This window comes from Dermacentor variabilis, chromosome 2 (assembly GCF_050947875.1).
Source record: "Dermacentor variabilis isolate Ectoservices chromosome 2, ASM5094787v1, whole genome shotgun sequence".
Lineage (NCBI taxonomy): Eukaryota > Metazoa > Arthropoda > Arachnida > Ixodida > Ixodidae > Dermacentor > Dermacentor variabilis.
In genome coordinates, this window is record NC_134569.1 from 5,790,520 (window position 1) to 5,811,815 (window position 21,296).

At 46.2% G+C, this 21,296-nt stretch overlaps 1 protein-coding gene across 4 annotated transcripts in view; it reads left to right on the plus strand.

The window, feature by feature from the left end:
* The window catches only part of LOC142571307 (retinol dehydrogenase 13-like), a 58,408-nt gene extending 43,887 nt beyond the window's left edge, over window positions 1-14,521 (plus strand). For all 4 annotated transcript variants that reach the window (XM_075679565.1, XM_075679564.1, XM_075679562.1 and 1 more), the window contains exons 6-7: window positions 10,636-10,745; window positions 11,805-14,521. In XM_075679565.1, coding sequence (XP_075535680.1) covers window positions 10,636-10,745; window positions 11,805-12,002 — 308 coding nt within the window. In that variant the 3' untranslated portion in view covers window positions 12,003-14,521. The remainder of the gene's footprint in view (window positions 1-10,635; window positions 10,746-11,804) is intronic.
* Window positions 14,522-21,296: the final 6,775 nt, after the last annotated feature.

Consider the following 21,296-nt stretch of genomic DNA (forward strand, 5'->3'; position numbering starts at 1 on the left):
AGTGCGCGTCGGAGCTGCAAGCTGGCAAGTCTTGAGCAAAATTCTTCCGCAATGTCAACTTCGCTGCGACCTTGGTACAAAGCGAGGGATTTGAAAGGAACACGCTGTTGCGGTGATACGCGAAGTCCACGCACGGTTCTCCATATCTGGGATAATCGCTGACGTGGATCCAACGGCTCACAGAAAGACTTTGATATTGTAGTGCATCGATGCGCCGCTGAATCTTCTTTTGCAACGGCCTTGCCTCTCAGAGGCCATGGATGTATTTAGTTCTCCTGTATCTCCTTTCAGCCCACCGGCGAATTATTCTTAGTCGCTGCAGTTCTGCTTCAAATTTTTGATATTTCGGGAAAGGCTAAAAACTACGCGTAGCCTCTTGCATGGCTTTTTGAATTTCGAGTTCCAGACTTGAATGGTTCCCTTGCTGACATACTCCCCCCATGTGCGACCGAAACGCCGACCAGTCGATTCGCCGGAGGGTCATGGAGGAGCATTTAGATAGTCCCTTGATCTCCAGGTACGATGGAATATGGTCGCTTCCATGTGATTCGACGTCTGGAAACCATTGCACGTTTCTTTCAAGACGCCGAGAAACCAGAGTCAAGTCTAGGCAGCTGCTGTACGTAAGCCCGCATAAGTATGTCGGACTACCATCGTTGAGGCAGTAAAGGTCGTGCTGTGTGGCAAAGCATGCTAGTTTCCTTCCCCAGGAGTCCATCTTCAAGCTCCCTCAAAGCGGATGGTGAGCATTAAAATCTCCTATGAGAATCGTAGGGCAGGGTGTCGCTGATAGCACGTCGTGCAGTCGTTTAGAGTCGAAGCCACTTGAAGAAGCAATGTAAACAGCGACGAGTGTGAACCTAAGCTTATTCGTTTTCACAATTAAGCAAACGTACTGGTTGTCATCGTGAGGCGGGACCGGGTGCAACACGTAATTCAGATCACATCTAATATATACAATTACCTTGCTCACATCACCACAGCTAGATGAGATGAATGCCGCATAGTCAATAACGTGTATAACATTCTGCACGTTCGGTTCGCAGCTTACGAGGATGGGAAAACGGTTATCGAAGGCGAAATGTCTAAAAGCTGAAATTCGCGATTTGAGACCACGGGCATTCCACTGCAGTAGAGATGTTTTCTTGACTTCCTCGTGGAAGGGCAGCGAGGGGCGGGGCCATGGTGCTATGCTATGCTTTCAAGTACTGGAGTCAGCACGTTCAACACTTGCAGTGCGCTACGAGCTGCCAGAGTGTCCATATTTGTAAGTAGTAGACGCATGACATTCGTGAGTGATTTGAGCATAGCAATCACTTGTGAGTCCCTGTCTCGTATTTGGTCAACTGTAGTGACACTTGACTTTAAGTGGCGAGTCATTTGCTGTGGCTCTGGCGCGTGGCATGTCTTCGGCAGTGCTGGCGACACCTCACTTGATCAAGCATGAATAGCATGGCCACTTCTTTCGTTGACATTCGTGCTCTTACTGGAGACAGATGGAATAGGAGGCGACGTTGCCGGATGAGACATTTCCCTTGAACTGGAAGATGATCTCGTAGACTTTCGTTTCCGGAAGCGATGTCGCCTTGTCGCTCCAGAAGCATCTCTGTGTGACGATCCGTCTCTGGCCATTTTTCTCAAGATTTTCTGCTCTTTCTTTAGGCGTGGACAGTCTTTTGAGGATGCAGCGTCCGAGCCTTGACAATTTGGGCACTTGAGTTCTGTTGCAAGGCAAGTGTCAGTGTCGTGCTGTTCGGAACATCGTGGGCATAGCGTTGTATTTCGGCAGACAGCATGCATGCCCAATTCTTTGACACCTTCTGCACTGAAGTGGTTTGGGTACGAAAGGTCGTACCACATGCCGAAAGTGGCCGACCTTTACATGTGATGGTAGGCAGTCACCTTCCGACACGAGCCTTACACAGGTCGACTTGCCAAGGCGCCGAGCTTGTAGTAAAGCAACACCATCTGTCGCAGGTTTGATTAAAATTGGCAGGTCGCTGTCGCTAATTGATGTGTAAATATCATAAACAACACCAGCAGTGGTTTCGTTGTCCTGCGGAAGGAGGTAGTGGACATTGATGTTGCCCAGGAGCTTTACTTCCATCAAAGCATTGATTTCGCTTCGGTTGTGGACATCAATAGCCAGGATGTTATTTCGAGTATTGATTCTGATAACTTTGATTTCTCCTGGGACAAGAGCCTCCAGAGAAACTGAAATCGCTTGTCGATTAAGGCGGTTGAGGTTCTCGGCAGGTGTGTCCGGCACAAAAAGAATTGCGTGCGCCGTCGGCCTTCGCTGTGGCACGACGGTAGAGTTACTTGACGGAGACCATCCGCTGATGCTTCTTCTCTTGGTCTTCCGGTGTACCACTCTTTCGAAGCCTTCGTCATCTGACGCGTCATCGCCTGAGCAGGAGTACAACACAGTGTCCTCGCTGTCAGCTTGACTAAGAGGGCAATTTCTTTTCTTCGGGCCGGTTCCTGCCGAAGCAGTCACGTCGCGTCGGCATTCTGCCGACTCTACTTCCATTGCCGTGGCGATGGGAGCGGCGTCTCCCATCAGGTTGCAAAATGAACCTGTCCATCGTTCTCCTCAAACGTCAGGCTACCGAGGGTTTTTGATCTGACCTATGGCGGCAATATCGTGGGGGCCATTTATGCAATCTTGGAATATTGGTCCCGTATTTAGTAACGCGCTGTTCCACTCGACACTCTTATCTTATCGAGTGTTACACTCAGTTGTCACTCGCAGTGACGAGGGTGGTGTGACGGCGGATACCTAACCAGGGCTCACTGAAGAGCCCTCTCAACGTGTGTCGCATAAACAAGGCGAGGCAGCTGCGTTCGATGCGAACGATGTCAAGATTCTTTTCTTTTTATTACTTTATGTTGTGGGGACGCTCGATTCTCATGCGCCTCCTGATGCAGTTCTCCCCGCATAGCTCTACTGTCTCCTGTGACCCGGCTTCTCCGAATAGCCGAGCGCCGGCGGCGGGCAGTGTGGTTGCAGATTAGCATGAGAGAAGGCGCGAGTTTTGTGCTGCTAACACCACCTAACTGCAGGTTTACTCGGGCACGAAAGAGAACACGCTCCTCCACTTTGGCTTGGGGTCAGCGAGCGGTGTGGACCCTTCGCGCGTGCGCCGACCCGCATCGCAGGACCGTCCTGCGAAAGGCTTAGCCGCAGGACACCGAAATAGACGAACACGATCATTCGTACGCGCCACCGTTCGCTTGACCGTATACGGGTGAACGACTAGGCGTTGGTGTCCAGCGTGAGGGTGAACACATTCGCGCGCTATCCGGTCGCGGTGAGCTGGACATGCTCGATTTTTCGCGCACCTGGTATGTTCTGTGGATAGTGACTCGACTAGCAGGCAATATTTATTTATTTACAAATACTGCTATCTCATTTACAGACATAGCAGAGGTGGGTTACATAACTTATGAACACAAAATGTCAACCAACACCTTTAGGCAGTTCTTTCTGAAATTGATTAGTCGGCAATTAACGCAGAGTACCATCTAAGTTATTCCATAATTCAACAGTGTGTGGAAAAAAAGAAAACTTATAGCAATCTATTTTTTGGAACGAAGGAGGTGTGTTTAATGGGTGAGTACGTCGGGTTACTCGCGCAGTAGGTGTGGTTAGCGAGATAGGCGTTAAAATGTTAGTCGAACCGTGTACGATTTTCTGCAGCAGGATTAGACGGTCACACGTGCGACGAAACGACAATGGGTCCAGTGATAAGGCGTGTGCGTGGGATGACGGTGAGAACATGCGTTCGTAACGGCCATAGATAAATCTAACAGCTTTTTCCTAATGAATTCTAATTTGGAAATATCCTTTATGCGATAAGGCGACCACACTACAGAAGCATACTCTAAAACAGGTCTAATTAGTGATTTATAGGCCGTAAGCTTGCACTCTTTATTGCCGTGTTTTAAAGTTTATTTCAGGCACCCTAGTTCTCGCATCGCTTTAGAGCAGACTATATTGATGTGATTATGCCAACTAAGGTTAGTTGTGATAGTAAGTCCAAGGTATTTGAACTCGTTAACTTCGATAATACCTTGTGTGTTGTACGTAAATTTTAGAGGCTGTTTCTTATTAGTAAAAGACATTGCCACAGTTTTGCTTAAGGTAATGCTCATCTGCCATGTGTTACGCCAGTCTGAAAAGGATGAAAATACGTTATTAAGCTTTTCTTGATCACGAAGTGTACGGATGTTAGAATAGACCACGCAATCGTCTGCGTAAAGACGTATTTTCACTTGTGTGTTTCTGGCTACTTCAATAATGTCGTTAACATTTATGATGAATAAGAGTGGCCCGAGAATTGAGCCCTGCGGCAACGCTGACCTGACCTGAGCTATAGAAGAGGTTTTGTAATTAAAAGTGACGGATTGGAATCGGAGGTGCAGGTAATCGGATATCCAGTCAATTAGTTTATTACCAGGAAAGAGTGGAGCAAAATTTAGAAGCAATTTTTTATGGCTTACCGCGTCAAATGCTTTTGAGTAGACGATAAAGATGGCATCAAGCTGACCGTGGTTATTTAGTGATGTGGCTATGTCATGCGTGAATTCTAATAATTGCGTTGTTCTAGAAAATCCTGCTCGAAAACCATGCTGCTGTGGGGACAGAAAGTTATTTGCCGATAAATATTGAATGATGTACTTATGGATGATGTGCTCGAGAAGTTTGCAACACGTGGGCAGCAGCGATATAGGCCTGTAGTTAGTTATTAGCTGTTTGCAGCCAGATTTGAAGACGGGAATAATGTTAGCTTGTTTCCAAACACGAGGAACTATCGACATCTCAAGAGATTTGTTAAATATAACTGTCAAGTACCGGGCGTTCCATTCAGAGTATCGTTGTAAAAATTTGTTTGCCACTCCATCAGCTCCAGAACTTTTTGCAGTATCAATTGTTAGTAACAAGTTGAGAACACCAGTGTAAGTTATAACGAGCATAGGCAGCTCTGGTAAAGCGTTGTTGACGCAAAAAGGGGGATCGACGCCATCATCCTGACAAAATGAAGATTGAAAATAAGTGTTGAACGCTGTGTCCTCGTTTCGCCACTGTCTTTCGTCCCCTTTCGTGCGCTAAAAACCTCAAGTGTTGAAAGTTTCGGAAATAATTACCGGATCAGAGCACGGGCGAACGTTTATGATGAATGATGAAGTGTCGTGAGCAGCCGGAAGCACCGTTTTCCAAAACTTTGATGGGTTCTCTTTCAAGAATTTTAATAATGTCGTGTCGAAATAAAAGTGTCTGGCTTCGTGCATATTGGTTTTTAATTCGGACTGAAGCAGGTGCAGTTTTGAGCTTTGGTTGCTCCGACTCACGTTTTTACGTTTGCAGAGCCTCTTGATGCGCCTGATAAGATGAATAATGTCCCTTTATGCCAAGGGTGCCTCGGGTTGCGTTTCACACACTTCTTGGGAACAAAGTGCGAGATGCATTTCTTAACAATGTTGCAAAACATATCAAACAACTCCTCCACACTGCAATTGCTGCTACATTGAAAAAAAAACGTCATAGGAGGATGCTAGAATATCAACAATGGAATTGTCATCAACATGGGAAAAATCATTAACAATCCGAAAATCAGGTCTGTGGCGCTCACAAGTGACATCAGCCTTCAGCAGAACTCCCTTGTGGTCGGACAGGCCTTCTATGATTTGGCTGTCATATCAGTTTTTATTTTTTTCAGAATCGGGAGGTCGGTATAAAGCGCCAGCAGCCACCACAAGATCACCTATATATAATTTGCGCCATACCGACTCGGTGTTAGGAAGACTCGGTTGCACTAAAAAATCAATGGATTTGTGAATAAATAAAGCTACTCCGCCAACCCTACCACATAACCTGTCACATCACAAAAAGGAGTAATTAGGAGGCACGAACTCGCCTTCCGTGACGGGAGTCGTTTAGCCAGGTCTCAGTGACACAGATCAGAGATGGTTGATGGCATTCAATTAGCCAATTGAAGTGAGCTAGCTTGTTCAATTGGCTGCGTGCATTTATATACGAAAGGGTTAGGTTGTATCTACCACGAAGTCACTCTGTGCTGCTAGTGGGTGTGTTGCTGGAAGTTTTGATAAGCGACTTTCTAGTGTCATCCCACGAGTAGCGGACGCTGTCTACTATCAGGGTGTCAAAGCTCAGTCGAACCTTGTTCGCCTTCTTCCTAAGCTCGACTGAATTATCCCACAAAGCTTTGAGAGTCTGGCGCACACAGAAAGAAAAATGCTCGCTGATATGAGTATCTGACCATTTTAATTTAAAATCATTCCTCAGTATCAAAGTCTTCACTCTGAAATCAAGCAACTTAAGTATGATAGGTCTTCCCATTTTTTGTGCACCGAGCCTGTGACAGCGCTCAACACAGGTGCATTCTATTTTCAATTTCGTGGGAAAGAGCTTCAGCACCGCGGCAAGTAGTTGCTCAGGGTATTCAGCCATGGCTCAGGCAGGCCACAGATTACTAAGTTGTTCCGACGTGATCGGTTTTCTAAATCGTCATTTTTTCTGTCCAGTAGTTTGATGGCTTTCCTAAGGTCGTCGACTGTTTCTTCTAAAGTATGCACACGGTGGTCGACGTTAGCGGTGGCCGACGCCCACGCTTCTATGTTCACATATTTGGGGTTTTACGTGCCAAAACCACTTTCTGATTATGAGGCACGCCGTAGTGGAGGACTCCGGAAATTTTGACCACCTGGGGTTCTTTAACGTGCACCTAAATCTAAGCACACGGGTGTTTTCGCATTTCGCCCCCATCGAAATGCAGCCGCCGTGACCGGGATTCGCTTCTATCTTCGAGATCCTATCTTCAAATGCATCAATTTTAGCGGTCAGACTGACTGAGTCTTTGCTTATTCGTGTTTGCCCCTCTAGCAGTTCCGTGAGCATGCGTTCAGTTTTTGTGTCTGGGCCAGGGTGTGGCTCTACATCACCCGACATAATTAGCAAGACTCTCAAGGAATGCAACAAACAAAAGAAGGTACACAAAAGACAGTCTGGGTCCGGCAGCAGCAGCAAACAACGATCGTCACTTCTGAAGCAATGTACACGGTGTCTATTACTTACCTGCAAGATGAAGCAAGGAAAGTTCAGACAGCCGTTCGCCATGCCGCTACCGGACCCACTGAAGAGCAGAAGCCGCGAGTCTGGCTTTATATCGTCCTGTGACCACGTGAGCGTTCCAGCAGTAATCTGCCATCCCCTGTTTGACCAGCACCGATGAAGTTCGTCGTCGTCGATAATCAGGTTCTCATGTGATACGAAATCACACGCGGCGTTGAAGGTGGAATCCAAGTTCAGACGTGCCGGAATGCCACGCCGTCGACAAACGGAAAACGCATAGTCCTCCGAATAGTGGTGGCCTACGCAAGCAGAGATCTGCAAGATTAAGCAAGCAAAGTTCAGACAGCCGTTCGCCATGCCGCTACCGGACCCACTGAAGTGCAGAAGCCGCGAGTCTGGCTTTATATCGTCCTGTGACCACGTGAGCGTTCCAGCAGTAATCTGCCATCCCCTGTTTGACCAGCAACGATGAAGTGCGTCGTCGTCGATAATCAGGTTCTCATGTGATACGAAATCGCACGCGCCCTTGAAGGTGGAATCCAAGTTCAGACGTGCCGGAATGCCAGGCAGTCGACAAACGGAAAAAGCATAGTCCTCCTGATAGTGGCGGCTTACGCAAGCAGAGATCTGCAAGATGAAGCAAGCAAAGTTCAGACAGCCGTTCGCCATGCCGCTACCGGACCCACTCATAGTGTAAGAAAGGTGCGATAAATGCCCTTGTGATTGTTCGCACTACTGCATTGTCGTTCCTTTTGGCCCAAGGGCACTTGTGAGTCCCCCAGAAAGTGCGCACGCTATTAGTACTCAGTCTTTCTCTTATTGCGATAGCAATTATATGGACACTTCGGACGCATTTCTGCCGTCGGCATCGCCGTGATGCTCCGCATAAAGTCCAAGGGCGCCAACATCATCGCCGTGCGCCGTATGTTGCATGTGAGTGTGAAATCGTGGTAGGGCGAGTGAGCCAATAATGGCGGCTCAGTCTCGCGCTCGCCGTCTTCCGTCGTGCGCAAGGCACTGGGGGAGGGATGGCGTTCTAATTTGGCTGCTGCTGCGTATGGCGCGGCCGCGCGCGCTCTATAGTTTGAAAGCGATCTGCGATGACTACCGAGTATAGATAGATAGATAGATAGATAGATAGATAGATAGATAGATAGATAGATAGATAGATAGATAGATAGATAGATAGATAGATAGATAGATAGATAGATAGATAGATAGATAGATAGATAGATAGATAGATAGATAGATAGATAGATAGATAGATAGATAGATAGATAGATAGATAGATAGATAGATAGATAGATAGATAGATAGATAGATAGATAGATAGATAGATAGATAGATAGATAGATAGATAGATAGATAGATAGATAGATAGATAGATAGATAGATAGATAGATAGATAGATAGATAGATAGATAGATAGATAGATAGATAGATAGATAGATAGATAGATAGATAGATAGATAGATAGATAGATAGATAGATAGATAGATAGATAGATAGATAGATAGATAGATAGATAGATAGATAGATAGATAGATAGATAGATAGATAGATAGATAGATAGATAGATAGATAGATAGATAGATAGATAGATAGATGTGCGCTATGTTTTCGCCGCTTAGTTCGCTTTGAAGCGAGAGGCAGCCCGAAGATCAATTCGCTCGCTGGTCCTACCGCGCTTCCTCACTCCAGCGTTTTGACAGCGAGTCTCCGCGGTCATCTAGTGGCATATGTTTATGTTTGCTGGTGCGTGCGTCACACCATGTTTGTTATTTAGTTAGTAAGCGAATGGTTATAAGTTTGTATGGCCGATAAAACGACTATCTTTGCTTCGCATACTTGTCTACTAATTTGGTACCGCAATCGATGTTTCGCCTTTCTGGTGAAACTCTGACATTTCTTTTTGTTCGCTCTCATGAGTTTCAATAACGTGTACTGGACCTTCAATAACTCTGTCACAGACCGGGCCTTGTACTTTCGTGCATTCTTTGTCCGCCATGGAGGAGCCGAAACGTTCAGTTCCTCTCGTATAACTCACTACAGGTCTACTTGCAGGAATGCTGCACTCTGGAGGCAGTCTCCCCTCCCCCCCTAAAAGAAAACACAAAGCAACGGTAGCAAGTTTTGTTTCGAATATCTTCTTTTTTGTGATTGGCAGTTTATAACTTTCTAAATCGTATTTTGAAATATAATACTATCGCCCACGTGCAGCCATATTCCACACGACGTACAGGACACAATCATCCTTACAGGTTAACTCCCGTTTTTGCAGTAGTAAATTCTTCAAACACTCATTTTTATGACTAGCAATATCTCATTGAAACTCATTGCTTTAGCACATTCAATACAGATGACACACTTCAGTCTCTTGAACAAATGTTGAGCGCTTAAACATTAAGCTCTATCATTAAGCAGTTTGCTGTCTCTTAATTTTTAATGCTATCTGCGTTTCATGTTATTTTATTGTTATGTAGCACTTGTAAGCAAATTCAAGCACTAACAACCCCATAATTTGGTTTTCTATTCCGCTACTTCAGTGTTTATTTGACCGACTTCATTAATCTGTACAAGTATTTCTCGCTATATAGAATGACTTGCTGTTAATGTTTGTGAACATTCTATTCCACCCATTCTTGCGCCGAAAGTGACCTGCAGTAAAAAAAAATAATTTATGAAATGATTAATTCATTATTTAATAATTAATCCGTTGAATAATGCATTGATTATTTATAGAGAAACTTCGTTGACGTTGACTTCCCTCATTTCAGACACGCAGACAGTGTTAGTCCTGTTGTGTGTTTTTTCGTCCTTGTCCTATTGAGCTGCTTCAATGGCCTTGAAGATGAACCAAATCGCCCATACCAAGTCGTTGGTGAGGCATAACGAATAGGGTGACGCCTGACAGGTGTAGTTAAATATTTCGCCCAATATCATAATCGGCGCTGCCAAGATGATCTGCCGATCTGAAATTTACAAGGATGTAAGCTGACATTGCAGGTCGCAGTAAACTAGAATTATCTTATGTCCTCAGAGTTTCAGTGGCACGCATTGTTTTCATTATTTTAGCGACGCGTCACCGTGCATTGCGATGGCTTCCTTTTCGATCCATCTTCGGATGCTCGTCCCTTTTCGGGCGGGTGGTACAAAGAGCGGCACAAGATGTGACTACTGTGTCTTGCGCGAGCCAAACGCTCGGTTGCGGCAACAAAGATGTTTCATGAGACGGCAGAATCAAGTGCCTTGCACCCAGAGGATGACAGGCCCTCAGCAAAACTTACCGTCATCACAAAAAATTTGAGCGAGACGTGACGAGCAACTTTAGCGCAGAATTTTCTGCAGGCAAGACAAATTTCTCTCCTGGCCAGAGCTTTGTGTCCAAAAATACGAACAAAGAACTAAGATGTGTCGCGCTAGCAACAGCTTTGATGCTGCCTTTTTTTCTGCCGGATCAACAGTGGCCGCGACCACTTTATCCAAGCTGAAGTAGCACAGCGGCCGCATGAAGTAAACGCATTTCACCACTTGCACAGGTGTGACGGTCAACTCCCTTCATCCTGGTGCCGTCAAGACACACATCGTCGATGAGGGGCCGGGAGTCCGCAAGTTCCTCTTCGAGCTGATCCTCAGCATCAAGGGCAAGGTGAGCGTCCGTTCCCTCACCGCCCTTTCAATACCCGAGCAGGAGACACGGCGGCGGCACCTGAGTGCTTGAGTCTCGAATGCTTCGGCGAGACTTGAATGCTTGAGGTAGCTGCATCAATTCTGCCCTCCTTTACGCGAGCTCTAATAGCCATTCAGGGAATGAATGAATGAATGAATGAATCAATCAATCAATCAATCTAGCATTTAGAGTGCTGTAGCGCGACACACAGGGTGGAATATTTATTTATTTGTTCAGACTAAAGAACTTCTAACATGTCTGTCTGAAACAATTAGAACAATTAATTAGGAATAATTCTTGTCTTAATGTTCTCAACATTAAGAAAAGCAACAACGTAATTTCATACAAACAAAATGCTTTCGCGGATCGCTGCGAAATTCTCATTAGGCTTACACCAAGAAAGCCTCCCGCTAGAGAGCCCACCTCTTAGTGCCCGCACGATTTTCCAAATGCAGCCTTGGCCACTGCTGGAATCCTCCTGTTACTGAAGATTACGCGAACACCTTTAGAAACACTGAGTAGGCTCTGCGACGCCCCTCTGCTGAGTCACGGTTCATTGCAACTCTGAATTAATTATGCCTTTAACCCCGCACTCTTAATTCTTAAAGCGGCAAACCCTTGAGCACCTTGGTAAAGATTGATGATATAGTAAAATTACCCGTAAAAGTCTCGAACCCGATGGACACGAATGGGACGAGAAATTCGCCTAGCTTGGACTTCTCTCTGACCAGTATGTGCATCATGGTTCTCCTGAGTCATGCTCCCTAAGGGGTTGCAGAAAATAGCGTCTCTTCATCTTCACAATCTCTCTCTCTCTTGACGCGCCACCTTGTTTCCTTCCTGTGGGGATAGATTGGTCGCGGGCTCCAGAAGAACCAACGTAGATGAGCACTTGACGCTGGCGTTTCTCGCGCGCACGAGGCGCCAAGACAGCTGATGCGGACGAGGCAGGAGAGGACACACATTTCACTTGCCGATTCTCTTGCCAGCTCGCGTTCTCGAAAGCCTGCCTTACCAGCGCCTGAAAACTGCATGCAGACGCCGCAGGAGGGGGCGCAGACGTCCGTGCGGCTCGCCGTGGACCCCGAGCTGGAGCAGACGAGCGGCGAGTACTTCGAGAACTGCGCGCCCGCCGCAGCTCGCTACCGCAGCGCGCACCTGGCCGACCAGCGGCTGGCCGACGAGGTGCTCCGCTCGTCGCTGGAGCTGCTCGGCTGGCGGGACGGGAGATGGTGACGCCCCGCGTTTCGTCGGCCCTTTTCCAGTGACGCTGCAAGCAGAGGCCGACCGGCACTTGGCCAACGCGTTCTACTCGCCTCGCTGCTCTCGACAAAAAAAGAAAAATCGTGCAGACGCCTACGCACTGTATTGCAATCGCTCTAAACGAAACTGATGAGTCGGCACGACGAAACGGTGCACCTCGGCAACAGACGCGCAGCGGCCTTGGGTAGCGTAGGTTATTCGCTTTAAAACGGCAGAAAGAGCCAAAGAAATCAATTGGATTTATTGCAGAAATGCTGTGGGCTGGAAGGGGTATATTTATTGAAGTGAGCATATTTCTTGTAATTTCGTTGCGTGATTTCGTAGAGAACAGAATCGGTGACCGGCACATCCGTAGCGATAGTACACATGGCTGTACAAATGTGTTACGTGTAGTACCCTCTCTTGAACTATTCAGCAAGACAGCAGCAAGCTCTGGAAAAATCAATTGTTTTTTAAGCGATAACCGAAAATACTACGTTTGCAACGTGCTTTAGCTGTTTCCACCGTCCATTTCTTTTGTATGAATGTGCCCAGAGACTTTATGTGAAACTCCTACGTCATGAGACAGCCTCTGTTTATTGTTCTGTGAATAAAGTAGGAAGAACGCGACAAAACATAGTAATTAACTGATAATCTAACAAGACGATACTACCAAGTCTGGATATAATGAATGGTTGCTTAAGCCATTTCTCGAATAGATGTTGCCAAGATGTAAAATTGAATAATATCGACATTGAGATTACGGCATGCCTAAATGAAAACAACATAACGCTGCTATAATGCTAAAGTATGTGCTTATTTAGTGGAAAAAAACATACACCGAATCATGAGGGAAAATTTGGTAGGCTTAAGAAAATACTCCATTTCTCGAAAACTAAGCTGAAACACATATTTCGGGACAATAAGGAGCTGACATTTGTCACCTACGGTTTTTAGATAGTATACGGTGCCTACAGCCGAGCACCCGTCGGCTCGCGTCTGGAGAAGCGAGACCGTGCATTACATCTTACGCGAACCGCTGCAGTATAGCCATTGCTGGCCACACAGTGTTGTCTGTGCACTCCTACCCTGTAAGCAAGTAAACGCCGATTTCACCATGATTATACTCCGCGCTGGGAAGGGCGAAACAAATGTTACGCCAATGCTCCCGTTCACATATGTTCTTGCGGTGCACACGGTCTCTCAAACCTGTCTTACGCGCACGCGTACCCGTTAGCGTACGCGTACCCTAACGAAGCGTGTGGCATGGTTCTAGCAAAGCAACGAAATTTTCTCCGAAGGGCGGTTCCGGATAGGTGGACAACCTCCATCGGCGATCCGTGCATCTTCGTCGGTGAAGGCATTGCCAGCAATGAGGACGCGACCAGGGGCTTGCACGAACGTTTAATAACGAAAATAATAACGAATTTAAGAACACACTCTTAAATATTGCATAGACAACGCCTCGTCCACACAAGAACGCGTTCTTAAATTCGTTATTATTTTCGTTATTAAACATTCGTGCAAGCCGCCCCTGGTCACCACTGAAAGGCACGCCTTGCTTGCATTACGTGATGGTCTCACCTCACAGGAACTGCTCGTCAGTCCGGTGGTGTAAGGACAAATTGCCTACTGCGAGGTTCGCAAGGCATGATGCACTTGCGAGGTTGCTATTGTAGGACATATTTTACAGCCATATGCATCGCAACAAGCTTTTTCGTCGCTGACGTCATATAGGACACACTTAACCTTTATTGTGACTGTCGCGTCCGAAATAAAAAGGGCACCTGCGAAGCTGGTGCGTAAAGCCGATACTTATTGGCCGTTCCATACGATTTATATTCAATGACAGCAGCGGCGCCGTCTGGCCCATTACGTAGGTCTACACGCGGTTCTCTTCGTAATCTCCGTAATGCTTAGGCGAGCTTGTGCTGTGGGAGACGCATCGATGGAAGTGAACTCCTTGCTGCTAGCGTATGTCCTGATGAAGGATGGGCTCTGTGGGTGCATGATAATCTCCGGAATGTAGCTCCAAGTCCTTGAGACGGCTAGAGGGCCCTGTGGTGACCACAGATCTGGGTAAATGTGACGAATGTTCGTTCTAAGACAATTAACAGCGATGTATGTTTGAATTGAAAGATCTCTGGTGAGCCCTGTTGTCGACGTTGAAGCACTTGGAGGAGGTGCAAACGCGCACATTGCCCTCGCCGTATAGGCTACTCAAAGAGCGAATAATTGATTCGTTCATGTTGGATAACCGTGGGCAGGCTGGTGCTTAGAGCGCCCAACAGCAACCCTCCGTTGACCGCGGCACGCGGCGTACACGCATAGGATGTTTTCACACCCACGTATTTCATATCTATAAAAGAAGACGCGCATGCGGTAGCAGTGATAAATTACAACGAGAAGTTGTAATTACAACGAGAAGCAGCAGAAGGCAAGCAAGTCCTTCAAGCTGTGTCTGCACATGTCGGACAGCTCCCAATAAATGCCCGCTTGTCAGCGCCCATGAATTGTGTGTCTGTGTCTTTCGCCTGTTTTGCATTGCAGCCCAAGAAAACCCGGTAGTCCGTCAGTCCTTGGTGAAAGGTTCGTGATTTTCGCCCATTTCTTTGTCCTTGCCGCAAAAATATACACACTAGTCCGGCCGCAGAATTCAGTGCCCGTCTGCACCTAGATCTCGACTGACATCAACGCGAGCGAGGCGCTGCTGTGATGAGAGACCACACTGGGCAAGACTGACACTGCTTGGCGCCGTTTGCTCCTCCGCACTCTCCCGCTACCACGAACGGGGCCGAGGAGCGGGAGCGCGCTGTCATCCAGGCACCCTACTGTGAATGACAGCGCGTGTCAGACTGTGGGGACCACTTTGGGCACACTTTCATTCTTATGGGTAGCTGCCTCAAGCGTCGTCAGCAGTTTCTTGTGCTTTTGGCAGCGCGCTGCTCCCTATCATGTACACATCTTTATTTTTTTGTGACTATAGCAAACGCACCCCAGCCCATTCTTATTCTTCTGAGACGGAAATAATCAGAAGAATAAGAATAGCCTGGGGTGCGTTTGGCAGGCATTCCCAAATCATGAACAGCAGGTTGCCATTATCCCTCAAGAGAAAAGTATATAATAGCTGTGTCTTACCAGTACTCACCTACGGGGCAGAAACCTGGAGGCTTACTAAAAGGGTTCGACTCAAATTGAGGACGACACAACGAGCTATGGAAAGAAGAATGATAGGTGTAACGTTAAGGGATAAGAAAAGAGCAGATTGGGTGAGGGAACAAACGCGAGTTAATGACATCTTAGTTGAAATCAAGAAAAAGAAATGGGCATGGGCAGGACATGTAATGAGGAGGGAAGATAACCGATGGTCATTAAGGGTTACGGACTGGATCCCAAGGGAAGGGAAGCGTAGCAGGGGGCGGCAGAAAGTTAGGTGGGCGGATGAGATTAAGAAGTTTGCAGGGACGGCATGGCCACAATTAGTACATGACCGGGGTTGTTGGAGAAGTATGGGAGAGGCCTTTGCCCTGCAGTGGGCGTAACCAGGCTGATGATGATGATGATGATGATGATGATAGCAATGTTTGCCTACTTAAGCCATTTGAATCTATCTATCTATCTATCTATCTATCTATCTATCTATCTGTCTATCTATCTGTCTGTCTGTCTGTCTGTCTGTCTGTCTGTCTGTCTGTCTGTCTGTCTGTCTGTCTGTCTGTCTGTCTGTCTGTCTGTCTGTCTGTCTGTCTGTCTGTCTGTCTGTCTGTCTGTCTGTCTGTCTGTCTGTCTGTCTGTCTGTCTGTCTGTCTGTCTGTCTGTCTGTCTGTCTGTCTGTCTGTCTGTCTGTCTGTCTGTCTGTCTGTCTGTCTGTCTGTCTGTCTGTCTGTCTGTCTGTCTGTCTGTCTGTCTGTCTGTCTGTCTGTCTGTCTGTCTGTCTGTCTGTCTGTCTGTCTGTCTGTCTGTCTGTCTGTCTGTCTGTCTGTCTGTCTGTCTGTCTGTCTGTCTGTCTGTCTGTCTGTCTGTCTGTCTGTCTGTCTGTCTGTCTGTCTGTCTGTCTGTCTGTCTGTCTGTCTGTCTGTCTGTCTGTCTGTCTGTCTGTCTGTCTGTCTGTCTGTCTGTCTGTCTGTCTGTCTGTCTGTCTGTCTGTCTGTCTGTCTGTCTGTCTGTCTGTCTGTCTGTCTGTCTGTCTGTCTGTCTGTCTGTCTGTCTGTCTGTCTGTCTGTCTGTCTGTCTGTCTGTCTGTCTGTCTGTCTGTCTGTCTGTCTGTCTGTCTGTCTGTCTGTCTGTCTGTCTGTCTGTCTGTCTGTCTGTCTGTCTGTCTGTCTGTCTGTCTTGCTTTGCCTTGCCTTGTATGCCGACCCAGTGGTGTAAGTTCTCTAATAGCTCGGACTACTAGGTACGTGCTCGTGGTCGTGACAGCTGCAAGGACGACCACGTTCACCATTGCAACACTATCCGCTCGGTCGCCTCGGTGGCGGAGCAAGGGCAGCCTTCCTGTTTCCGCTGTTAGCATGAGCGCACGCGCACTAAGTGCACTAGTGTTCCCTGGTGAGCATGTGTGTGTACTCAGGTCTCAGTAGTAAAGGTCAGGCTAATCACTTTAAAGAGCGCTAACAGGGGACCAAATCTTCGTCGAGAACATCCTGCTGCGACATGGTGCTCGAGAAATCCTCATCACCAACAGAGGAATGGCTTTTACAGCAGAGCTCAAACAAGCCATTCTGCAATACAGCCAGACAAGTCACAGGAGGACAACTGCCTACCATCCGCAGACGAATGGTCTCACGGAGCGCCTGAACAAGACCCTCGCCGACATGCTTGCAATGTATGTAGAAACAACACAGATCACGCCATTCAAGCTCGTTTACGGCAGGAACCCGACGACGACGCTCGACGCTATGCTGCCGCACGTCACTGACGAGGAAAATCTTGACGTCGCTACCTATCTCCAGCGCACCGAAGAAGCCAGACAGCTCGCCCGCCTGCGGATCAAGTACCAGCAGAAGACCGACAGCCGACACTACAACTTCCGACGACGCTTCGTCGAGTAGCAGCCCGGCGACCGTGTTTGGGTATGGACCCCGATACGCCGACGAGGACTCAGTGAGAAACTACTCCGACGCTATTTCGGACCCTACGAGGTCATCCGACGTATTGGTGCTCTGGACTGTGAAGTCGTGCCAGAGGGCATTTCGCATTCACAGCGGCGCCGCGCACGATCTGAAGTTGTCCACGTGGTGCGCCTTAAACCCTTTTACGGACGCTGACTAACTTCCTTATTTTTGTTGTTTTCTTTGCTACGAGTGCTTTTGTGTATTACTTTCGTTTGTTTGCAGCATCGGGTCGATGCTTTTTAAGAGGGGGGTAATGACACGTGTACATAACTTTATCGGGCGACCATGTTTCGCCGCCTAACAAATGTAATCGCACAGCGAAGGACGCGCCTGCATGTAAAAGAAGTTTCTGGAATGTTATCGATGGTTCCGTCCACTGTCTTTCACCACAACTTGTGTAATCTGATTGCATCTATCGGCGACACGAATAATGTAGAACTTTGTGGAAGACACGCGGGTCCCAGCGGTTAATCTGGAACATTCGACGACCGATCTATAAAAGCCGACGCGCTTGACCCGCTGATCGCTGATCGACGATCGCCGACCGTGTTCGCCGCTATCGTTGTGCTATATGTGTAGCCTGTTTTGTGGGCACAGGTTCGCCCAATAAAAGTTAATTTTGTCGTTCACAGTATTGCTACTGTGTTCTTCAACGTCACCACCACGTAACAATATTGCTAAAAATATTTTTTCAGGGGATGAAGCACTTCTGTAACTGGCGAGTTTTGCAGCAACAAAGAAGCAGAATACTTGCATCTGTGTAATATATTTATCACTTTTTCTTTGTGTCATCTTTTATCTCACTGTCTGTCAGCATGGTAACATTGCACATTATCTTTCTTAACATTCATAGCTTCCAAATAGCTCCTATAATGTGCTTGTCCTCACATTTTCTGCAATATCCTTCACCGGAAGGACAACAGGTGGCTCACCTGATTTACCACTTTTACAGGCAACAAATTAACCATAATAGTAGTGTCATGCCTATTGCTTAAAAGCTCCTAAACAATTTTGCACATCTGAAAGTTCTTAGAATTCATGTAAGCTGGTGCTAGTACTTCTGCTGGTGCTTTTGTATAATTTGTGTATACTAAACACATTATATTATCAAGAACACATTAATTTTATTAGTTTTTGTAATGTGTTGTCATAATTTCCTTTCATTATCATTGTTGCTAGGCATCCTAATACTTAATTAAAAAGCTGCTGCAGACATAAAAGTTGATTCAAAATTTCAGAAACTTTTAATGACTGCAGCTATAGGTTCTTCTAATGATAAGCTCTTTCTTCGCTATGAAATAGGTGTTCCTAAATTGGTTATTGGCACCTATAAACCAACCTAGCTGGATGAAAATACTTTTCAGAAATTTCTCCAAAATCTAATATATTGAATCAAGTCAGAATAAGAAGACACTCCTTGCAGATAAAAAAAACATTATAGGTCCATCTCAATTAATGAGACATTCTGGAAAGTCTTGTCATTCATAGAAACACTTGTTTGTAGCTTTTTCAGTGCCGTGATGTTTCAACCTGAGCCTACAAGATAACGATGCTCACACGATGTGAAATGTTCGCGAGGTATTTTGTATGTGCAGTCTGCAACTTGAAAGGAAGAGGTTCAGACACTGACCAAAATTGTTAAAAACAGTTATTTACATTTCGCCTCCCCCACGGGAGCCTTGTTCACAAGGCTTCTTCCTTTTAAGTATGCATCATCCCAACTAGACGGGCTTCCGTCATACACTCGACTTCATCCAATCTGCACCTGTACAGTGGGTTATCATTTTTCCTAAAATCTGAGGTCACCAAGATACACTTGGTGTGGTAGCACTGATGGCCCAGCACTGTCAAATAATTCACGATGCTATGTTTAAATATTCGTGTGGTGTCAATTTGCAATACAATGGTAAATAATCTCTTTACGCTTGGTTTTTCAGAACACTCCCTATCATGCACTGCCATCTCCACAGCCCGATGCCTTTTTGTGTGGATTCCTTCCCTTTTGAAGGCCACCACTGATTGTACAGCATCATCTGCCTGCCTGCCTTGATCTTGCGGAAGCAGAAAATACGAAATGTCTACTTTTTGAAATGCATGCATTGCTCCATGCAACACCACCCGCTGTCGGGGTGTTAGGGCTTTTTGCAGAAAAAATGTAATGACGTCTTATGTGTGCCCTGGTGGCTAAGCGCTGGCCTCTTTGCCTGTGTAAAAATTTCACACTTATGGATACTGTTAAAGGTTCCTGCATTATATTTTCTTTCACATCCTATAGAAATTTTTGTTTCTATATAAAACTAAGAATTATAGTTGAATAGTTGCTTTGTGTGATATGCAATATTCAGCTGAAGGTGATCAGGAGAGGTCGAACAAGTGTTATATCAGGTGGAGAAATATTTTTGAGAAGGGGGCTTAGTTCTTAGGGTAACAACTGTTTTTCTTGGCAGCATTTGTGTAGTTCACTTTTCTCCACTCCATGGACATCCAGCAGAATGAGTGGGTGCATAGAGTAGGGTGAGGTATATTTAAATGCTCAACATGGGGGTTTAGTTGGGATAGCGAGGTGTGTAGAAGTAGGGGAGTTTGGCAGGTTGCTGACACCAATTTCTATGAGTGATCTTGTCGTTTGTGTCTATGTCGGTTGACAAGAACTTGCCAAAGCTTGCCGAAAACTGGACAATCGGCCGCTTTCTGTGCAGGTGCTGCTGAAACACCGCCCCCATCGCCCGTCGGCCTATAAAGCGGTGAGGGCACTTTTGTGCTTCTTAAGGACGATGGGCTTGTGCGACCATATGTGACTATTATTGCAATTTCTGTAAGACCACACACGTCAGCGAACTCACCGCAATTTCCTTCTTTCCTTCCCTCCTCTATCGCTCCCTGTTATGTTTGTTTCCCCTTTTCCCATTCCCCGGTGTAGGGTAGCCAACCGGACGTTATTCTGGTTAACCTCCCTGCCTTCTACTTATCTCTTTCCCTCCCTCCTCCTCTATGTGGGTTATATTATGCGAGGCGTCTTCTGAGACCAGAAATTCTGAAAAACTCCTTATATTTGGAAATTCAGTACATGCCCCTGGCGCTACCATAGGTATGTGTCACTGTTGCCATTGGTTATGAGCATCTGGGGCCACCGGGTACATGCAGCTCTTCGATGAACTTTTTTGACACAAACTTGTGTGTGTACGCTGGGTGTGTGCCACAGCATATGTGCCACTCTTTAATGAACCTCTCTGATGCTGACTTAGGTCATGGGGCATCACAACAACAACCTACATAGTGAAATCTGTATGCATTGTAAGTCTGAGCTGGAATTGTGTGCTTGGATTTTCTTTCCCTAACGACGACTGGTCCTCTTGTTGAATTAACTTCAGCCTGAGACATCACCTGCTTGACTACGGTTATCCCATCATTCCCATTTTGCTGTGAACTTGTCATGTTCTCTAGCTGGCAAGTTTGAATTTCAGCTACTGCACAGTGCTAAGGAAATTGGTTCAGAGTGGGTGGTACTACCTTGGCTTCTTTTTCTTTGCAGCTGCATGTTACATGAGAGAATAAGTCGAGTGTAGATGTCGATTAGAAATAGCATAGGTATTCAAACGCAATTTCACTATGCTCTAGGTCATTGGTGCAGTCTGGCCTCCCTTGCATCCTTCTTTGTAGCATGCTCGTTTACATGCAAAAACAAATGCGACCTGTTCTAATGCATGCAAGGACTGTCAAATATTTCATGACGTTTTTAGCCACTCAATTTCAGTCTTGGCTGCACTTGTGGATTTTCTACTGTACTGAAGCTTGCCAGATGCTTGAATTTCCTGTCAAACTGGTTTGCTTGTTTCTATCCAATTTATTGAATTATTTCTCTTTCATTGTGCTAATAGTACTTGATTGTACTGTCATGCTGGCACATTTGATTCTGTAACTGCAATAATTTCGCAGACATTTTATTGCTTTGGCATAGTTTTTGCACCTCGTTAGACACAATCTACTAAACATACGCACACAAAAAACTCCCTTCAACCTCGTAAAATTCCCAGAAGGAGCATAATAAACTCACAGACCTGCCTGTAAAAGCTCTAATAAAGGGATAAAGTGCACTCCCAAAGCATCTATTTGAAACTCCCTTAATAAAACGGCTCCATAAAGGTGTAAACATTCACTCCCAAACATTCTTCTA